Source organism: Capsicum annuum, chromosome 1, assembly GCF_002878395.1.
Source record: "Capsicum annuum cultivar UCD-10X-F1 chromosome 1, UCD10Xv1.1, whole genome shotgun sequence".
Taxonomy (NCBI): Eukaryota; Viridiplantae; Streptophyta; class Magnoliopsida; order Solanales; family Solanaceae; genus Capsicum; species Capsicum annuum.
In genome coordinates, this window is record NC_061111.1 from 151868647 (window position 1) to 151886259 (window position 17613).

Genomic DNA, 17613 nt, shown 5'->3' on the forward strand with positions numbered 1-17613 from the left:
AAAAGTAGTAACTTCAACTTGGTAGGATACTCTGATGCTAACTATGCAGGATACTTGGTTAACAGGAAGAGCACTACAGGCATGGCACACTTTCTTAGATCATATTTGATTACTTGGTCCACTAAGAAGCAAAACTTAGTAGCCTTGTCTACCGCTGAGGCTGAATATGTTAATGCAGGATCTTGTTGTGCTCAATTATTATGGATTAAACAACAACTCATGGAATTTGGTATGGATGTTATATGTGTTCCTATTTTTTGTGACAATACAAGTGCCATTAATATAACTAAGAATTCTGTTCAACATAAAAAAACTAAACATATTGATATTAGACATCACTTTCTTAGAGATAATGTTGAAAAAGGTCTTATATCAGTCATGTTTTGCTCTACTGAAGAACAAATTATTGATATATTCACAAAGGTATTAAGTAGAGAACATTTTGAAAAGAATAGTTTAGCCTTGGGGATGATTAAAATTGCATAAATCTCCCTCAATGATTAACAAGAATTAGGTGTTCTTAGGTGATTGTTGATTAATCCAGTGTTGTATATTTGGTTGTGTGTCCAAACTCCATGATTTTGGAGTAAACTGACTTATTCTTGTGTTGATTTTACAGAGAGGCTGGAACACTCAGGGAACTGATTCCATCTTGTTCTAAAGGTTAAGGTATGATTATATTTTACCTAATATTGCATAAGAGAAACAGGTACGCCACATGGTTCTTTATTACACCCAAAACTGCCAAAAGCTTAAGAGTCCTTCTTTTTTCAAAAAGTTGTTACTTATTTTCCCATCAACACTGAACCATTCCATCATTACGCTTCCTACTAAATCCAGTCCTTCTCCATTTCATATTCTCCTTTTTCCTCCTTAAATGTGTTTCTCTCCTCTCCCTTATCATTTATTCACTCTCCAATCACTTCACAACCAAGAATAACTTATTATTCCTCTTTCACAAATGGTTTCCTCCTCATTCTCACCATTCTCAAAATTTATTACCAGTCCCTCCACCGTTATTGTTCTTCATCCACATGCAAACCTACCATCTCCACTTCCTCCTACAATCTCTATTAAACTATTTGATTTCGCAGACTTCAGAAATTTCAAAAACCCCTTCGCCCAATTTTTTTCAAATCCTCTAAATCCTCTCTACCATCTCTTATTCCTCTCCAAATTCTTTACCCTGATGATGAACCCATTGTGAATTTGATCCCAAAAAAGTCACAATCTAAAATAAAATTCTCTTCTTTCACTATTATCGTTGAAGCACAAGATATGGGTGATCCCACTCTAATTAAACCCACTCCTTGAACTCCTCATACCCGTTAAAGGAAGTATCAGGAAGATGCATCCCTTGAAAAATCTCTCCAAGCAAGTAAGAGAAAACACACTGCTATATCTGCTTCTTATCCTCCTCATTTATCTTCTCCTGATATTCTTCTTTGTTCAGTTCGTTAGAAGAAGACAATCATAGCAAAATCTCCAAAATCTTCTTCTCAAAAACCTTCTTTTAAGACCAAATCTACTTCAAAGTCCTTATCCATTTCCATAACCACTACTCCAAGAACTTCTTCTCGCTCAAGGAAACAAGTTGAGAAACCTATTTTATCTGATTCATCTGCATTTGAGTCAGCTTCTGACATTTTCCTTGCTCCTTCTACTAACTTAGATCCTGATTTTGAGTTTGAGGTGGATACTCTTACTGACAAAGCTCCTCAATTAACCCATATTATCCACTTTTAAAAATGTAAGTTGGCTAGAGGATGTGTTATCACTGGTTTTGGGGGCCCTGACATGGATGTCTTGGTTTAAAAATTGGAAGCTCAAGGTTGTTCACATTTGGTTCTTCAAGGTGATCATCAATGTAAGTTTGGAAAAGATGAAGTCTATGAGTTTTATACTAATGGGGTTGCCATTGGGGAAATATTTTCGACCACCATTCATGGGGTTACCATCAATCTTTATGTTGCTAACCTTGCTTGAATCTTGAGCATTCCTACCGGGGTTGGGGTCCTTATGTCAAGGTTACCTGGCCTCCTCTTGATAATCTTGCTTCTGCTCTTGATATATCTAGGAAGTTCTCTGGAAACCCCCATCTTGTCACTCATCGTAGGGTCCTTAAGCGTGATATGACCCCACTCTATCAATTTTACTTTGATGTTGTTCACAAAATGATCCTTCCTCATCAAGAAAGAAGAGTTGTAGCCAATTTTCTTAATCTTACCCTGATGGAACTACTTTATACTCAAGTACAAATAAACCTCCCTCGACTCATGATTCAACATATGCAGAGGGTCTTACTTCAAGATTCAAATGGTCATGTTTTTCTATATGAATTTTGGCTTACTTCTATTTATGAGGATTTCTATGTACCAGTCAAAGTATGGTCTATATAAACCACCAAGGACGTCATAGAGGTTAAGAAATGCACTTGCAGAAAAGAATGCTAAGCTAGAGATTGCTCAGGCCGTACTGGAAGCTGCTCAAGCTGCCCATGATGATGAGAAGAGAGATCTACTTGCTCAAATTGCTCCCCTAACAGATTCTTTGGAACGTGAACGATCAGAAAATGATGATACTTTAAATTGTATCCTGATGTTAAATGAAATGGACTTATTTGCTTTATTGTATTCTGATCTTGTTCTTTCATAGTATATTAATGATCTACTATAAGTTTTGATTGTTTTAGTGATAGCCCTAATGGCCATGGATTATTAAAAAAAATTCACTTGCTGGGCCAAGCTTTTCGACGATGTCAAAAGGGGGAAGAATAGATTATGCAATTCTTATAACTCAATTGACTAACCTGTTTCATTCTGTGTTCTTCTGTCTAATTTATTTATTGAAAATGACAGGATTTTGTGAATAGATAATGCATTTTTCATCATCAAAAGGGGGGAATATTTTTAGGATACTGAATCTTTGATGATAGATATATGAATGAAACATGTTGTGCAAGCTGGTCCACACAAGTGTAGAAAGAACAGTTGCAGACAAGACTACTGATAAATATGCATAAAGTCAAGAGTGGATAAGCAAGGAGATTTAGATGTGCTCTCAACACTTATCACATGAAGCAAAGAGGATAAAAAAGAGAAGATAGATCCAACAGTAAGAGTTTGAGTTGATTAAGGAGTCCAGCTAGACTAGGGGACAAAATAGAAGAGTCCTATTCAGTCAAGGTGATAGACAACTATAACAAGGAGTGAAACTAGTTGGTAGAGTCCTACTAAAGATAGAAGAATACATCATCTAAAGGACTCAATCAGAAGTTGGCTTAAATAGAAAAAAACACCATTCAAGAGCTTCACTCATGCACTGATGAGAAAATCATCAATCAGCAAATCAATTCTCTTACTTGAAGAAAAACCTGGTCCTTTACTTAGCAAGTCGTAGACTTTATGTAATAGTTTGGTTCTTTGAGTTGTAATGGCTCTTTTGTTCTAGTCTCAGTGAAGTATAGACTGAGTTAGGAGTAGTATCTTCAAGTTAGGGAACTCGAAGACTTGGGAACACTTATCTTGGGAAGATTTGTGTTTTTGTAGAAATAGGATATAGAAGTTTTAATTCCTAGTTTACAAGAAGTCTTGTAATTTGTTAATTGCTGAGGCTCAAGAGTAATAGTGAAGTTGGGGTTAAATCTTGTAGAGGTACAGGTCGTGGTTTTTTACACCTTTCTTGAGCCGAGTGTTTTCCACATAAAAATATTGTGTTCATCTTTTACTTCTGTGAACTGTGTTAACTTACTTGTTCCATAGATAGTCAACTAGTAGAGTATAATATTAAAATCAGTAAGGCAGGCTCTCTAATAGTTCTCTTTGCAAGAACTCCATTACAATCACAAAGAGGCAGGGTGACAGTGGATCCTAATTCCCCTTTCCCCCTGAAAGGGCTTGGTTAGTCTTCAATTTATAACCAAATAATAAAAGACAAAGGTGATGCATTCCATAATCCATTGAATAAACTTGAAGGGAAAGCCCAGTTGTGCAAGCATGTTTTCAAGAAATTTCCACTCTATTGAATCATATGCTTTTTTCAAGTCTGCCTTCATCACACACCTTGGAGATTGCCCTTTTCTAAAGTACCATTTTAGAAGTTCATGGATAAATAAGATATTATTAACAATGTTTTTTCCTTCTATAAAAGTAGACTGTGAGGGGCTAATGATAGATTGATCACACTCTTAATTCTGGTAGTGAGGATCTTTGTAATTAGCTTGTAGAAAGTAGTACAATAAGTTATAGGTCTATAGTCTTTGACATATATTGGGGTTTTAACCTTTAGGACTAATGTAAGGAATGTACAACTGAAAATTTTAAGCAGTTGACCAGTGGAGCAGAATTCAACAATAGTTTGCCTCAAATCATCTTTTATTACTTCCCACTGCTGAGTAAAGACCCCTACTGGATAACCATCTACCTTAAGGGATTTTTCAGCTGGCATCTCTTTCAACACTATTTGAATTTCCTCCATTATTACAGCTCTTATCAGAAAGCATTTGTGAAGGTGAAACAAACAAGGGCCTCTTCATTTGATGTCTGCATCTTGGCATTGAAGTTTTTTTGCAAATATGACCATTTGTTTTGTAAAAAAAGATATAAATTCTTTGTCAATCAAATCAAATTCAATAAGTTTTGTGCCCTGTTCAGTATATACTGTAGAAATAGTGTTCTTGTGAGCTCTTAATTTGCATTGAGCATGAAAGTAGCTGGTATTTGTATCTCCAAATTTTATCTAAGTTGCTCTTAATTTCTGCCTTAGAGATTGCTCCTCAATATTACCCCATTTAATAATATCCTTTCGCACTAACTTTCCTTCCTTTATCAACGTCTGATCTTGGGGTGTAGGAGTAGCTGATTTATACTATATTTAATTTTTCCCTATTATATTTCAGCCTCTTCTTATAGGATGCTAGATAGGTGTTCAGACTTTTAACCTCAAGTTTGAGTATCTTCAACTTCACCCAAAGCCTATACATATGAGTGTCATTACAAGGTTTAGCCCATGCTGCTCTCACCAGACCAGAAAACTCAGGATGCTGTAGTACAGTATTAAATAGTTTAAAAGGCCTGGGGTTGCTATTACCAACCACTCTATATTCAATTAAGATGGGACTATGATCTAGGACTCTAAGATTTAAGAATTTTTTCTCCACCTGATTATATCTCTGTAGCCACCGAAAGTTGCCAATAGCCCAGTCAATCTTAGAGTACACCCTAGTAGAAACATTCTGCTTATTAAAAAAGGTGTAATGCCAACCTGTTCCTTTCCATGAGGTGAGTTGTAAATCATCTACACACTCTTCAAAATCTTAAACTTCTCCTGGTGTCACAAGCAAGCTAATTCTATCATAATAGAAAGCACATTTTTGAAGTCACCACTTAACAACCAAGGTCCTTGCATGGTTCTTCCTAATATTTTTAGTTCCTTCCATAATAACAACCTCTAGTTTCAAGGCACCTAAACACATTTACTCCATATTTATGTAAAAAGAGTCGCACCTCTTTTTGCTTTAAGGGCTGATTAAAGCCCGTATATTCTAGGTAGCAATGATAATAGGGGATTGTGGCTACCCCCAGGGCCACTTCCATGACCACATTCAGCCTAGTTGATATGAGCAAGGATAGGCCCAAAATGATTACTAATTGATACCCTATCAATACTAGTGCACAGTAGCTCAGACTTATAACTAGTTTTCAGCTTAATCGATTCATCCTGTGGGTTAAGCAAGGCCTCACCTGGATGCTGCAAAGTTAAATTAGTGTTACGACCTAATTTTCAAGTCATGATGGCACCTACCATAACCCACCAGTAGGTAAACTGACACCGTAACCCAGAGATAACGCAAAGGGTTACCTTGGTGTAATCGTCTAACATGGACCCTATATAGGAACACAATATAACAATAACATTCCAAAAACAAAACACCTAACATTCGAATATCAATCCCATGACCTGGTAGTATAAGTACAAGAGAAACTCTAAATTCGACATCAGAAATTAAAACTCGAAGTTTGATAAACTTAAATAGTCTTATACAATTGTCTCGAATACAAAAGACAAAGTAAGGATAGAAGGGAAAGAGCGCAACTCAAACTCCAAGAGCTCACCCTGTCTCTTGATGATCAACATGGCATGACGTCGACTCAATGGCGGCAACTAGAACTCGAGTCTTCACAAAAAAAGGTAAAGAAGTGTAGTATGAGTACCAAAACATGGATACTCAGTAGGCATCATCAGTCGACTGAGCTAAATTATAATATAAGGACGATATAAAGTAAGACGATAACTTAAAGTCAAGGTATAGGATTAAACCTGAATCTTTTTTGATATCACTGTATAAAATAACTAATCTACTAGGGTAATAACATAACGTATCATATCAACATATACCATAATCATCACACAAATGAGCAATCATTTCGAAAGCCTAAAGCCACAAATATACAATAACAACCATGTATTTATGATGACCAACACCAACCATCATTAGAATATAAAGCACAAGAACTTACCACAACGTGCCATACCACCTGGAAGTACACGCAAAAGAACACAACAAAGAACTCTTCATGGCGTTCTATACCACTAGAGAGTACACCAAAGGATCAATCCATCAATATATCAAGGCACAACTACACAAGAAACTCACCAAAGCCGCGGGTTGCACATTCCCACCATGGCCTCTTACCGAGGTCTACAATCATTATCAATACCGTAATTTAGCATAACGAAACCAATATCACCATAGCATAGTTATATAGTTACTTATTCTCTATTTCATTGATAAAATCCAAGTCTAGTCTATAGTAGCTAATCTCTATATCCATGAAGCACTAGTTTACAAGTCTTATAGTTTACTAGTCATCAAGTAAGGAAAAGCTACAAGTTACCAACACTATTATTTATTCACCTATCTCAGGCCATTTTCTAGTTAGCATCCTTATTATATAAGTCATCAATTAAGCCACCACGGCATCACATGCTAAATGTCAACTTAACTATTCATCATACAATACTAAGACAAATATAATTAGGCATGTTACAACCTTAAGGATTAGTTTTCATATTTTAACCAAGTAAGGTCCACCAACTAGTTTAATAGGCTTCTAGCCCACAAGTCATAGTCATTTATTAGAGACACTAATTATCATATAAGTCGTTTTATTAGGCAAAATTTCATAACATGATCATTTATCCAAGTCAAGTAGATTTACTAGGGGAGCCCTTGGTTCTACACAAGATTACACCTATCATTTAGCCTTAACCAAATACTCTGCATAATCCACTTCTAGTTACTAATTAGAATTAATACGGGTCACCCCTCTTAACTAGTGATTGGTGACGAAGAAAGATTAATAATCTACCAAGGAAGGCATTACGTCTCAAGTACACAAAAGAGTTTATCCATACACGGAATAACCATATATATATATCCATATATTCATATATACTCACCACACACGGTATCATTATAACATCGTTACCTCTTTTGAATTAACCGGCCATTATCACAACATCAACTTATCCTCTGGATTCACCAGGCATCATCATAACATTATTATATCCTCTGAATTCATCGGGTATCATCATAATATCACTGTCTCTTTTGGATTAACTGAGCATCATCATATTATCAACATATCCTCTAAATTCATCGGGCATCATCATAACATCATTTATCCTTTAAATTCACCTGATATCATCATAACATCATTACCTCTTTCATATTAATCGGGCATCATCATAATATCAACGTATCCTCCGAATTCACTAGACATCATCATAACATCATTACCTCTTCTGGATTAATCGGGCATCAACATATCCTTTGGATTCATCGAGCATCATCATAGTATCAACATATTCTCCGGATTCACCAGGCATCATCATAGCATCATTATATCATCCGAATTCACCGGATATCATCATAACATCATTACCTTTTCCGAATTAACTGGGCATCATCATAATATCAACATATCCTCCGGATTCACCGGGCATCATCATAACATCATTATATCCTCCGAATTCACTGGGTATAATCATAACATCATTACCTCTTCTAGATTAACTGGGCATCATGATAATATCAACATATCCTCTGAATTCACCGGACATCATCATATTATTAGCACATCTCCCAAGACAACCAACATTCACATATGTAGTCAAATCAATGAACATATACAAGCCACAATAATAGAGTATAAGTGATGCAAGGTAACACATATCTTCATATTTTACAATTAGTCATCACTACATAATATAAGTAGATACATGAGCATGAATATCTAAATGACATACACAATCACCACTTTTCCAAGGTTTTCATGTTTATTAGCAAGTCAATTATTAGTAAAGTGCATGCTTGCTAGTCACCTTTTTTATTCCCACACTTCACAATACTAACCCAAAAAGGGAATCGTTCACATAAGCATTAGCTTAATAATTAGACTTGGTTCATAGAAAGAGTGGTACATAATCAGAAGTTCACTTAGTGAACTAATCGATAAATCAAGCGATAGCATAACCATAAGTTCAATTCACAAGACCTTCCAAGGTTATCCATATTATGACAAAAAAAATAATCAATCAAGTAAACATATTATCCAACCATCGAACACATACATAAACCGACAACCTAGTTTAACCATTATAATCTCAATAATGTAACTTAGACGTTCATCAAGTAGCTAGGTCACTAAGGAATTTCATAGTTCAAGCTTAAGGTGGGTCAAGTCCTATTTCTAAATCCCAATAATGCCAAAGTTTTATTTACTTCTACAAGACTAACTTCTACCCGAAATTAGGCTAGGTTATCTAAATCACACCATAAGGGCTTATCAATTCATATTAAGCCTATAAGGGAAACATCTTCTTCAAGCAACCTTCCTAAGTCACCCCAAACACTAAGGTCATTTCATAACTAGTCATAACTAGGTTACATACTCTTCAGGTTAGCCAACAACATCAATCTCAACTACTAGAGCAACTAAAGTATTCTCATGTTACTCATGAGACTTCAAGTATAACTATCCAAGGTTCTAGGCTAAAGGCCAAACATCGCACTTTACATGTTTAATAGACTATAAGAAACAACTAATCCCAAATATCGTCATTCCTCCATTTATCATCTAAAATCCCACTCAATCTCACAAGATATCAATAATTATACTACAATCAAGCTTAATCTATCTGCAAGTAAGCCTAACCTACCTCGAGTTCAATTGTTCATGAACTAACAAGTTTTACCTTCCCTTTTCTTGAAGTTTCTTCTTCTTCCATGAGCCAAGCTATCAACAACATAATCTAAGCATCATTACAAGAACAACAATACCCATTATGGTACTATTATACCATAGGTCCAAAATAACACCAAACCTCTGGTCCCACCTTCGAAAAATGAGTTTTCGAGACTAATCCATTGTTCAAACATCATTAGGGAGCTATAACCCTTAACAAATTTGAGTAAATCAATCATATTTGTGGCTACAATTGAGCCACAAGGACTTAGGGTTTTTATTTGGGTCAATAAATCAAGAAATTAATACCAAATTTGAAGGAATCTTACCTTAGATTTATAGCAAAAATGGATTACACAAGTTATTCAAGCTCCTAATCAATCCACAAGACTCACTTTTAAGTCAACAAATCTTTGTAGCTGCTAGGGTTCTCAAGAAAAAAAAAAGAATGCCGCAAAAATCGGCCAAATGGGCCTTTTATATGAGTTTAAATGGGTCCGCAAGTCAAAACTTATTTTTGACCTTCTGGACTCATTCGGACTCCATTTTTTGCAAACAAATATGTAACCCCATCAAATTCGATATTTTGGACGTATTGGTGAAATTGGATTTTCCATTCGAGGTCATTTAGCCCACTTATGGATCCCACATCCATATATTTTAATTTTTGACTTTTCGACTAATGGGTCAAAATGAGCTCGGGTGCTGTGAGATCCGAATCAAGGGTCTACCTATCCTAAAATCTATATTACATAGTTGTTGGCGCAGTCAAAAGTTGCATCTAAAATTATTTTACTAAAGTTTTTGCTGGAGGCCATTTGGAATCGACAAAGACTTCTAAATAGAAAATTGGCTCTAAAACCAACAAACTACCCGATAACCGAACTATCAATTCCAACAAGTCATAAATGACTTTGGGCAACTATGGAGAAGCTCAAATAATTAAAATAAGCATAAATATGCAAAATGACTTGAAGGGTCATTACAATTAGTAGGCAGTTCTTTATTGTCACACTCCCCTTCTTTAGGCATCCATTCTTGGCGTGGGAGGCGTTTATGCCTTCTACACCTTTGATTTTATCTTCTTCTTTGAGGGCATACCCTATATCTCATCATCCTTAGGCTCTTGTTCCTATTTAATCCGATAGTGCTCCTCAACATGCCTAAATTTCATACAATAATAACAATAACGGGGCTTCCATTCATAGTCCACTCTTTGTTGAAACTCACCCCTAGGTATACTCAAGGTAATTATTTCAACTAGTGGTTGTGATACATCTGTTTCATCCAGGATTCTCGCATATGAAATTAGCTGAATCTCCGTTGTAACTCCATCATTGTATAGTGGTCTGTCTACAACACTCATAATTTTACTCAACGCTTCAGTTGACCAGTATCCCAGAGGCAGTCCAGCTAGTGTAATCCATAACGGAATCATAGTGAGGCAATCTGATTGAACTTTAAAGTTCATCTTCCAAGCACGCATAATGAACGACTTGTTATGAAACGTATATGGTCTCCCATTCAATATGTTGCCATAGTCCTCCTAGTAATTAAAGCAGAAGATGAAGTAACCCTCATCATAAGCTAGAATTTGAGGCATTTTTATTTTTTTCCATTCTGTAGAGACATAACCTTCCATGCTTTTGAGAAATTGGGTGTCCCCTAACATATATCCAATCATAGAAGTCTTCCTGTATGCCATTTGAGTTTTGAGATCATCTCTTTCAATTATGATAATTTTTTCACCATTCTTGATGTTAGGAGCAACGTAAGCAAGGGTTTCCCCTTTGACCGCCTGTTGATTCTGATGGTAGTCAGTTTTATCAGTTGGGGGTGGTTGTACAATAGTAGACACTTTTGAGAATTGAAGTCGACAGTGAGCTAAGTTGAACTCTCCAAAATCTCTAAGTCATATTTAATAATGGATAATTACTAGACACCTAGTTGTTGTAGAGTTCTTATAGTTGTTGTAACTTTAAGTCTATCCTTGTTGATATAGGTCTTGTATATAGTCTTGTACAGATTCTATAAACAGAGGTTATTCAATTAATAACATACAATTCTTTTTCCATCTTCTACTCTCTATCTCTTTATGGTATCAAAGTCTATCTAAACTCATATGAGTTGATCCTCTCCTTTTTTTCTCTCTGCTTACTCACACAAATGGCCTCTAAGATTTCTGTGACCAATGTCGATGGAATCAACAATGCCATTACTATTGTTCAATTCAATCCAGTTACCCAACTGTCCATTAAATTAACGGGCAGTCATAATTTCTCCTTGTGGAAAGCTCAAGTTTCAATGCTTATATGTGGTCACAATCTTTATGGGTATCTCGATGGCTCCATCCCTGCACCCACTTGCACCATCTCTCAGAACAATGAAGACGTTGATAACCTTGAGTTCCTTTCTTGGTATCGCCCCGCCTCACTAAAGATTGTCAGCCAGTCACAGATTATCTTCATCAAGTTTGATCACTTTGTGATGAACTCACAACTGTTGGTGCACCGGTATCAAACCTGAAACTCATTGTGAAAATCCTCAGTGGACTCGGATCTAAATTTTGAGAACTCTCTACTACCATTTGTGCTCGCGATTCTCCTATTTCATATAAAGAGATTTACAAAAAGATTCTAGATTATGAGATTTTCCTCAAACATAAGGAAGATAAGAAGCCGCTATCAACTCCCATTACTACTGTTGTAGCACAAAAGACTAGCTCAACTCCTTCTCTCCAGGGCAACAATACTTACTCCAGCAACTGCCGTCCAGGTGTGAACCCTCAACCCATTTGAGTCTAGTCAGTAGATTTTACCTCCTCATCCTCTGGAATGGACATGAAATTTGGGGGAGGTAACTCCAAAATGTAATTGGGAGAAAATTTGATCTAGAGTAATCTAACGGTATGACTAGCTTCGTCAGAGATGAGATGGTAGAGCGAGCCATGTCTGCAGAGGCATAGGTTAGCGAAGCCTTGCTAACATGCGCTGAGAGAAAAACATATATCTTGTAAGATTTTTTGGTGGGAAAGAAAATATCACTAGTCTGTAGCGGTATGCAAAAAATTAAATCGACCAATAAATCGAATCGATAAAAATGTTATTGATTTATTGTTATTGGGTATTGGGATAACGGTTTTTAATGATTTTATAATTTTTTTTACTGGGTTATTGGTTCAATTTTGATTTTTTCTTATTAGGTTATTGGGTAAACTGATAACCTAATATGAATATACTAAGTTACTACTTCAACCCTATATATATATATATATATATATATATACTTTTCTTAATTTCTCCTCAATTTCCACAGACTAACAAACCTAGTCATATTTTTCTGAACTAACATTCAGATCAAGCTTGAAGATTCTAGTAAATTAGAACACATCATGAAGGATTTTGGCTGCAATTAAAATTTCATCTTTTTTCATGTTAGTTACTACTATTTCTATTTTATGAGTATTTTCTTATCGGTTAGATCGAAAATCGAACCAAAAGAACTGGAAATCGATAAAAAAATATCTTATTGATTTGGTTATTGGTTTAGCACATTTGAAAATTAAAAACCAAATCGATAATATATAGAATCAAAACCGAACCGAACCGACCAATCAACACCCCTACTAGTCCGTTTTTAGGACCATTTCTGAACTTAACACCACGAAATGGTTGCAAAACTTCAGATGCATTTCTGGCTCCACCTACGTGATAAGTGATCATCGCAACCCAAGCTTCCTCTTCCATTCTCGCTTTCACGCTAATTTACTGCTACCATGTACGTTTCTGCTGCTTCTCTTTTCTTTACTTTTTTTGCTCAATTTACGGCATGAAATCATGACATATCTCCTCTTTTTTCTCCGTTATTTTTATATTTCATCTTTATTTCTCGTTATCCCACTTTTATTTAACTTTTCATCTTCACACCACTTCATTCCTATACAGTAAAAATATAATATTAACACACATACCAAAAAAAAAAAAAAAAAACAAAGATGAGAGTATAAGCAGTCACCCCTCTCTTGGTTGTTTGAAAAAATATCATAGCAAACACAAAGCATAACAATGAGCGTGTGGTGGTTCATAACAACATTAGCTATAACTGCTTTCTTTTCTTCCCCTGCTTATGCTTATGATAGCAACCCTCTACAGGACATATGTGTTGCTGTTAACGACACTCAGGCTTCAGGTAAAACGTCCTTCAATAATACTTAACTAGTAAAATTATTCGCACTTCGCGTGATTATAAAAAGTTTTTATTAACGATCTCTTAAATAAATTTAGATAAGAATGGAGATAAATTTTTATATGCATATTCAAAACTTAATTATGTATGTTGATGAAATTAAAAATATAAATATTTTTAGTAAAAAAAATAGAGCTCGGAGAAACTTCATTTTCATGAACGAAAAAAAGAAAGATATTTTGACTTTTGATTATATGAAAACTACATAAAAAAATATATGAAAAGCCATTAGCATGATATGGGATGATAAGATCAGAAAGAGGTCTCCTTAAAGATTTAAATTGATTATCAAAGGTGGACTTTAACTCTTGCATGTATGTAGTGAGGTTTTTAAAGTAATTTATTAATAAGTTATAAATAAACAATTAAAAAAATATCTCAAAAAATGAAAAAAAAAAAAAAAAAGCCTAAAAAATTAGATAAAATTAAATAGGAAAGGAGGCCATAGAGAGGTGTCACATCACTTCCTTTATGACAAAAAAAATAGTTAAGTTGAAATTTACAGAAATAAAATCTATTTATTTATATATATACAGAGATTAAAGATTACATTAAATTTTTCAAATGAATAGCTCATTCAATATATATTAAATTCACAAAAAAATAAGGTGGAAAAGTAGAGAAAAGTGAATTAAAAGGAATTAGAAAAATAATATTTGAAATGATTTCATTACACATATCAAAATATTTTGTTATTGGGAAAAAAACCTCTTATGTTAGGATTTGTATTTAAGTTTTACCTTTTCTATATATTTTTTTTTAATAATTTGTTTCATGTTGAAAAGTTCATTCACATTAATTAGATTTTAAAAGCACTTAAATAATTATCCATGATGCAACGTGCATTAATCTTGAGTTAAGACTATCAACGTAGATTCGACTATTCATTATAATTTGTTTAGTTTTATGATCTTTTATAAGTAATTTTTATTTTTGTACATTACACATAGTTAAGAGATTTTAAAATAAATATATTTTCTTCTCTTTATTTTCTAAGTGACTGAGAAATTTTAGTTCTTCTATATGATTATGACTAATCGATTTAGATCTAAAATTATAGATAATAATTTATATTTTTACTCAAGCTATATTGTGATTAGTTTCAAAATTTCCATCTCCATATTAGTTCTACCTATTATTGAAATTGGCAAACAAATTAAATAAATATTTAAGCTGATATTTATATACTCGCACTTGCATCGTGAAAGTGTTTAAAAGTTATTTTGGCCTAGAAGCACTTCAATAATTAAAAAGTAATTCTATAATACTAAAAAGTTGCAATGGGAAAATTTCCCAAGCATTACCTGATATAAATCCTTTATTTACATTGTAAGACATGTATTTATAGTATGATGTCATTGCGGTCATAAACAAATTAAGCAACATAAAGTAAATGAATCAGCCGTCAATAGAAAGTGAATAGGAAGATCACAATATGAAAAGCGAAAGGACACCAAAAACTATGAAGGCATCCACAATATTTAAGTTAGAAGCAAACACCATACAAAATAACAACGACCAAATATGCTAATCTTTTTTAATGTCTCTTCTTCGACAAATTCACAATCTTTTTGAAGATACACAAATGATTTTTTGTTTCTTTTTGATAAAAAATATACAGAAGTTTAAAGAATGAAATTTTTAAACAATGCAAAATAAAAGAAATTGTCTTAATCTTGACGATAGAGGGAAAAAAAAATACTCATAATGCCTCTATTTATAGGACAAAAATATGGAATATCAAAGGATATCATGAATATTACTTAATATAATTTAAAAGTTATGATCATCAAAAGTCATGAAAGTAATGAAAATAAAGATCATTAAGTTTGTACATTAAAGAATATGAATAAATGAAATAATAATTAATATATTCATTTTAATTGTTAAACAAATTAATGAATTGACTCATCAAAAGAATAGAGGAAGAAAATAAAAAAAAAAATCTCAAAAAAGGAGAAAAAAGATAAATAGAAACTGAGGCCATAGAGAGGTGTCACATCACCTTATCTATGTTCCTCCTTTATTATTATAGATTGATTTGTTTCGGATTGAGGCAGAGTTTTTATTATGTACGCTGTATAATTTAAGCCAGCTATTATTATCTGGATAATGTGTTTAGCTTCATTTTATTTTACCTTGCAGTTTTCGTGAATGGGAAGATTTGCAAAGACCCAAATCTCGCAAAAGCAGATGATTTCTTTGTTTCAGGTCTTAATGTTAGTGGAAGTGCAGTGCCTGGATTTGGTTTTGCTTCAAAGTTTGTAAATGTAAACAACATGCCTGGACTCAACAGTCTAGGCATATCTATTGCTCGTGCTGTCTTGGAACCACAGGGTCTTGTTCCACTTCACACGCACCCTCGAGCCACTGAGCTGATGACTGTCCTGGAGGGTACTGTCTATTCAGGATTTCTTGTCCCTGATGCTGTAAGCTTCTTTAAGAGTCGTCTCTTCTCCAAAATATTGAATCCTGGCGACGTGTTTGTGTTCCCAATAGGTCTTATGCACTTCCAGTATAATTTGGGACGCAAAAAAGTTACTATGCTTGCCTCTTACAACAGTCAAAATCCTGGAATTGTCACGATTCCTAGTTCAATCTCTACTTCAAATCCACCTATTATTAGCGATGTTCTTGCCAAAGGCTTCCAGCTTAGTACGACAGAGATTGCAGAACTTCAAAAGAAATTCTCATAGGCTATATATGCCATTAAAAGCATGATTCTTATTTTTCTGAAAGTTGTCTACAGCCGTTAATTAGCAACTCACCACCGTCTTATTAAAGATCTCTAAATACTATTTGTTGTATTTTTCCAGTATTTGATTTATGGAAGCTGTCATTTCCCCTAATTTTCTTTCCTCTCCATCATCCTGTTATTTGTTGAAAAGTGAAATTATGTTAATGAACTAATTTGTTATGGATTGATCAGCACTTTCGATCAACACTATTTGTTACACTATAAGTGCATCTATTCTGTCCATAAGTGAAGGGTGGCTCAAGGATAAGGCTAGTATAGCATTTGTTTTAGGTTCTCAGAATTTTGAGGTTCTAAAAAATTTAATATGAATTTTATGATTTTAATTCACTTAAAATAATATTAAAAATTAAAAAATATAAAAGTTATAAAAATTAAATTAATTTAAAAAAAAAAAAAAAAAGAACTATTGACTGTTTATTAAAAATATTTTAAAACTTCTTATCAAATCTTGATATTAATAAATAAAGTTTTCACAATAATATTCAAGATATGCATTACAAACAAATGGATAATATCTTATTAACTAAAATTAATCCTTACCCTTATAAATAATAATATTACTATGTTAAGAATAATACACCAAAAAAAAGAATAAAAAAATAACTCTAAATTATTATAATTTTTTGTTATGGAAATATATTTAAGGTCTCATATTAAATTTGACTTTAGGCCACTAATTTTATTGAGATGAACTTGCTATAAGTAACTTGGCTAAGCTGCTACTATTGATCTAAATAGGAATAAGAAAAAGCTACCTGAAAAAAAAAAAAATAAGGTGCACGTTGAATTGAACTTGACGAATTGCATTTTGCCTAAGTGATTTTTTTTAGAAAGATTCTCCATTGCTAATTCTAAAATAGAAAGAATATAAATAAAGGTACGATATGTTTTGCATTTTCACTCATGTGAATAGGAAATGTTAACTCATAGAACCAGTAGAGCTCAAAGAAACGATAGTTTTATAGCTATCTGAAGGTTTTGTTGATGATGCTCAAAATGGAAAGCAATTGCATTGTACCTCCCAAACATTCAACAAAGTTGTTTCCCTGATTCAAAAGGAGAAAAAAAAAAAACAGTTTCCCGACAAACAGCTTCAACGACTAAGAATTCTCATGTTTAGTTGCATGTTGATAAAAAGTTTTTTCTTGCTATTTGCTTCGCATTGAACTGAACCTTTTCGTTGTCTACAGAATCTGTTGAACTGAAACTGAAAGAAAAACATATCTTTAAAAAATTAACCAGTTAAGCAGGGTAAAAAAAAATGAACATGAAAGGTTAGTGGCTTGGCACCAAAACATTTTGCTCAAGAATACTGGAATGTGGAAAGTCAACTGAACATCAACTTGTTGTGAATCTGAAGCA

At 33.8% G+C, this 17613-nt stretch overlaps 1 protein-coding gene across 1 annotated transcript; it reads left to right on the forward strand.

Annotated features, from left to right (window-relative positions):
- The first annotated feature begins 13140 nt into the window (after positions 1-13140).
- On the forward strand, positions 13141-16356 carry LOC107854904 (germin-like protein subfamily 1 member 13). The gene is made up of 2 exons (XM_016699901.2): positions 13141-13436; positions 15639-16356. The coding sequence occupies exons 1-2, from the start codon at positions 13313-13315 to the stop codon at positions 16187-16189; spliced, it is 675 nt and encodes a 224-aa protein (XP_016555387.1). The 5' UTR covers positions 13141-13312; the 3' UTR covers positions 16190-16356.
- Positions 16357-17613: the final 1257 nt, after the last annotated feature.